The sequence below is a fragment of the Penaeus monodon genome, chromosome 17 (assembly GCF_015228065.2).
Source record: "Penaeus monodon isolate SGIC_2016 chromosome 17, NSTDA_Pmon_1, whole genome shotgun sequence".
Taxonomy (NCBI): domain Eukaryota; kingdom Metazoa; phylum Arthropoda; class Malacostraca; order Decapoda; family Penaeidae; genus Penaeus; species Penaeus monodon.
The window spans coordinates 17,989,323-17,994,865 of record NC_051402.1 but is presented as its reverse complement, the minus strand read 5'-3'; the positions used below and the strand labels follow the sequence as shown (position 1 = coordinate 17,994,865).

Genomic DNA, 5,543 nt, shown 5'->3' with positions numbered 1-5,543 from the left:
TTTTTATTATTATATTTTATTTTATTTTCTTATTTTATTTATTATTTAATATTATCATTGCTATTATCGTTATCATTATATGTTATTATTACCCTTACTACCATTATTATTATTATTATCATCCTCATTATCCTCTCAAATTTTTATTCAAAATATTATTGTTATCATTATTATTGTTGCTTTTGTCATTGTTTTACTGCTGTTATAATCATTATTATTATTATGTTTTATAATGATGATCATGATGGTGGGGATGGTATGAGGATGGGGATGATAAAAATGATAATAAATAATAATAAATAATAATAATAAAAATAATAATAATAATAAAAAGTGTTAATGACAATAATAATAACGTATAATAATAATAATACTAATAAAAATAAAATTAAATAAAAAATAAAAATTTAAATAAATGTCGCTGTTATCACATTATTTGCTGTCATTATCCTTACAATGTTTTTTTGTTATTATCTTATCATTATTCTGATTTCTAAAAATTATTGTCATCCTGCTTATTAATTATTATAACAACTATTTTCTTATTACTGTTATTATCATTGCAACCTTTATCATTCCCTGTCATGCTCTCATTATTAAACTGCTATTACTATTATCAATAATATTATTATTTTAAATGTTGTTATTTTTAATTAGTGTTTCTATCATTATCACAAAAATCGTCCATCATCCTTATGAAATATATATATATATATATATATATATATATAAAATATATATATATATTTATATATATATATATATTATATATATTTTTAATATTATATAATTGAGAAGATTGTTTATTAGTTCACTTGCACGTTGTTGTATTTTGAAACTTGACTTTTTTCGAAGCATTTTCTTAGAGGTCTGGGTGGAGTTAGCTTGATAAAGTTTCTTTTTTTCTGTTGCCGGGATTGCCTTTGTAGCTGCATTTTTTCTCGCACCTTGACTGGTCTGTAAGGTTCTGAGTTCAAATTGAAGGCAATCTTCACTTTCTTCAACTTTCTAAGGGACAGTCCTAAATTTTACTACCACTGGATTGTGATATGAATTTGCTCTGTACCCGGATATGGAAAAATCAGCGCAAGTACACACACAGTTCGCCGCATGCGAGTGCGAGTGCACCGTGTGCGCACGCATCGCCCGCGCGCGTGTGTGAGCAGGGACGCTGGTTTGCATAATTTACCCAGGGGCCTAGAAATCCTGGCTTAGCATCCAGCGGGGGTTTAGTTTTGTTGTTGCCCTTGCCCAGGGGTTTTCAGGGAAGTTTATTCTGGCTGAGAAGGCAGGGACAGAATGTCTGTACTTTGGGTTCAAAAACAAATCGCAGCCTCAAAGTCAACAGCTAACTTGGTTTTGGTGGAAGAACTTCTGAGAAGGGAGATGGTGACTCTTTAAAAATCTTGGCAGAAGGAATTGGCAACCCACGCTGTAAATTGCCAAGAAAAATCATGGTTTTAATGTCCCGTAACGAATCAAGAGCAAACGGCGTAAATGGATTTCTATTGCTTTTGGTAGGAATCCCTTGCCCGGTAAAGGATTGTCATGTGCAACAGGTGACACCAGACCGTCATCAAGCTGCTGTCCGCAAAAGAACCATTGAGAAAGGGAACTGGAATATAAGAACAAAAGTGAGACAGGAAAACTAGAGAATGTAAAACGAGAAATGGATCGGTTTTAAAAATTTAAAATACTAGGAATAAGTGAAATAAGATGGACAGGAGCAGGAAAGATAATTAGTGATGACAAGACCATAATATTTTCAGGAGGCGAAAGATGTCAACATGATGTATGGGTAATACTGGACAAAGAAAGATCAAAAAGTGTGATGGGATTCTGGGCTATTTCGGAAAGAATCGTGTTGGAAAAAATTGAAAGGGCAACCTTTTAATCTATCCATCATTCAGTATATGCTCCAACATCAGAGCATACAGATGAAGAAATTGAGGCATTCTACGAGGATTTAGAGAAGGCAAGAAAACAATGTAAATCACAGGAGATTATTTTAATCATGGGAGATATGAATGTGAAGGTAGGAAAAGGAAGAGAAGGAAATATTGTTGGACCAAAATGGTCTTGGAACACGAAATGTGAGAGGAAAAGATGGGTTGAATGGTGTCAGGAAAATAACCAAGTGATAATTAATACCTGGTTCCAACACCATCCTAGAAGGTTGTACACATGGGAAAGTCCCAAGTGATAGAAGTCGAAATGAAATCGATTACATAACAGTTAATCAAGGTTCAGGAACGCAGTTCAACAGGTAAAAGGGTACCGGAGCAGATTGTGCCAGTGATTCATGTCCTGCTAGTTTGCCATCTGCAGGTTAAGCTCGGGAAAACTAAAAAAAACAAAAGAAACTCAAACTTGGGGTTTTGGGGAACTCAAACAAATCCAGAAATGAAAGAACAGTTTTACAGTAGAAGTTAAAAATCGCTATAGTGCATTAGAGAGCGTAAGTGAAACCCAGATGTTTGGGGTTATTTTTCGAGACGCATTGTTGAGGTAGCGGAGAGTGTTCTGCCGAAGAAGAAAACAAAGGCGAAACAAAAATGGATACAGCTGAGATACTTGACATGATGGATAAAAGAAGGGTTTACGAAGCAAGAAAATATAGAAAAATACAAACAACTGGATGAAGCATTAAAAATAAATGCAACGAGGAAAAGAAACATGGCTCACAGCAAATGTGAGCAGTTGAGAGTTTAAAAGAATAGGATGCGAGGAATATGCTTTGGGGAATCAAGGAAATAGTGGGACGGAAATGTGCGTTTCAAGTTGGATGCATAAGAGCAAAAGATGGAAGTATACTCCTGGAGAAAGAAGACATCATGACAGATGGACAGAGTACATCAGCGAACTGTTTGAAGATGGAAGAGGGGGAAGGGCCTGTTATCGGGAAAAGAAGTAGATGGACCAAGCATAATGCAGGAAGAAGTACAGTATGCACTTCATAGAATGAAAAAAGGGTAAGGCTACAGGCCCGGGACAATATAGCATAGAGTTGGAAAAAGAACTAGAGGGGTTTGGAGTTCAAAAAGTAACTGAAATTGCAACAACTCTACAACACAGGTCTCATTCCAACTGACCTCACAAGTCTGTATTCATAGCGCCTCCCAAGAAACCTGGAGCAATTGAATGTGAAACTCCACAGGACAATAAGTTTAATGCACCACATTACAAAATTGATCCTGAACGTTTTGCTCAAGAGAATAAGACCAAAATAAGGAGGAAATATCGCAAGAACAGAATGCATACATGAGGGAAAAGGGACTCGAATGCAATATTTATATTGAGAATGTTGGAGAAAGAGCGATAAAGTTAGATAGACTTATACCTATGCTTCATTGACTATAGCAAAACATTTGATAAGGTAAACATGAAGAAATGTTTAGAATTTTTGGAAGCATTAGATATTGATGGAAAGGACTTACAACTGATTAGTAACTTATATTGGGAACAGAGTGCTGCCGTCAGAATAGACGGAGAAATAAGTGAGTGGACATCAGTAAAGAGAGGTGTAAGACAGGGGGGTGTAATTATCACTAACTCTGTTTAACTTATACAGTGAAATTATTTTAAAGGAGATTAAGAACATGCCAGGTGTGGAAAGTTGGAGGTATCAATATTAACAACTTGAGATATGCAGATGACACTGTACTAATAGCAGAAACGAAACAGTTTCTTCAAAATATATTAAAAAGGTTTAACAGAAAGTGAGAAGAAGGTCTTCAGATAAACATAAAGAAGAGGGAATGTATGGTGATATCAAAGAAGAATATAACACCAAAATGCCCTTTGAATATAAAAGTGAAGAAATAAGAATGTTGAGAAATTCACATACTTGGGTATTTGATACATCAGATGGAAGAAGTGTAACTGAAATAAAGAAAAGAATTGGTAGGGGCAAAAAAAGTCTTCAACAAGATGATGCTGTTTTTAAGAACAACATTTTTGAATGTAAAAACCAAAGTTAGAGTGTTAGAATGTTATGTGTGTCAGTTTTGTTTTAAAGGGGTGTGATGCTTGGATAGCCCAATGAAATATGAAAGAAAAATTAAAACCCGTAGAAATGTGGTTCCTCAGAAGAATGCTCGGGATTTCATGGACAGAAAGAGTTACAAAATGAAGAATTTTTTAGAAGAGCGGGAGTTAAAAAAACCCTTGATGAAAGTTATCAGGAAAAGACAGATGCAATTTTTAGGACACGTAATGAATGAAAGGGATTGGAAAACTTAGTGTTAACAGGAAAGATAGAAGGGAAGAGAAGCAAAGGTACAAAGGCAGAAGTTCATCACCAGCTTGAACAAGATCTCAATATGGGCAGAAGTGACAGAACTGCTCAAGTGTCACAGACAAAACGGGAAATGGAAAACCATGATCGCCAACGCCCTGAAAGGACAAGGCACTTAAAGGAAGAAGAACTCAGATATGTTTCAGAGTCTTTGATTGCGTTCCGGTATCTTGAACCGGACATAGTAGATTTGTTGTCTGGCTCTTCACCAGGACAAATCCGTTGTATGGGCTGTACATCAACCAGGTGTTTGTAATAATCAGATTTCTCATTACATCATCTATAAGTCTTCTCCGATTTATTCCGTCCCCCCAGACCGTGCAGTCCCTGAGCCAATTTTAGCATTAAAGTCACCCATGACAATCTAATTTCGTTTGATTTCTAATGAAAATAATTAATCAAGAGAGCTGTAGAAGCTCTCGATTTGCCCGGTCCTTCAGCATTCTGGTGGAAGCATATGCTACTAGGATATTTACATTTACAGGATCTTGACTACAGCATGCTGTCGTTTTTTAGGCGAGAACGACAGAAACGGATTTTGGTCCTTCATAAGTCGCCAGCAACAGCCATCTGACTTCGCACAAAGTTTAAACTTAGACTTTTCATTCTTTCCATCTCGTGGAGAACATTGTCTTCTTTTTCCCCAGCTTGGTATAAATTGGAATTTTCCAGGTTACGTTCTTGGTTTAGTTTTATGATCTAAACCTTTGGGCCGATATGTTGAATGCATTTACCGGGCGGGGAAATCCTACAAGACAACCTTGTGATGCCCCATTTACGTTTGTTTTGCTTATTTTCATACATTTTTTTACTTTGCCTTGGATCCTTTTACTTGGGTGGCTGAACCATGGTTTTTCCCCAAGGGAGTAGTTGATTACGAAATCATTGTTTGGGTTCTCAACTTGCCACCCTATCTAAGATAGTCACCCACTCCCGTATCTAGGTCTGATTTACCCAATATGTGCAAATCCGTGTGTCTCAAGTGTGCGCGTGGGCGATGTGTGTGTGCACGAATAGATAGATAGACAGATAGATAGACAGATAGATATTCATATATATGCATATATATACATGTATACACACACACACACACACACACACACACACACACACAAACACACACACACACACTATACATACCCCATACACATACACATACCATAAAAATACATACATACATACGTATTTAATACCATACACATACAAACATATGTATATTAAATGTCTCTATTAAAATACTATATAT

The 5,543-nt window shown here is 35.8% G+C and overlaps 1 protein-coding gene across 1 annotated transcript in view; it reads right to left on the bottom strand.

The window, feature by feature from the left end:
- LOC119583285 (hepatitis A virus cellular receptor 1-like) overlaps positions 1 to 4,655 on the bottom strand; it is a 5,535-nt gene extending 880 nt beyond the window's left edge. Inside the window, exons 1-4 of the mRNA XM_037931756.1 lie at positions 4,615 to 4,655; positions 1,513 to 1,615; positions 1,190 to 1,246; positions 816 to 1,008 (exon numbers count right to left, since the gene is read on the bottom strand). Coding sequence (XP_037787684.1) covers positions 816 to 1,008; positions 1,190 to 1,246; positions 1,513 to 1,615; positions 4,615 to 4,655 — 394 coding nt within the window. The remainder of the gene's footprint in view (positions 1 to 815; positions 1,009 to 1,189; positions 1,247 to 1,512; positions 1,616 to 4,614) is intronic.
- Positions 4,656 to 5,543: the final 888 nt, after the last annotated feature.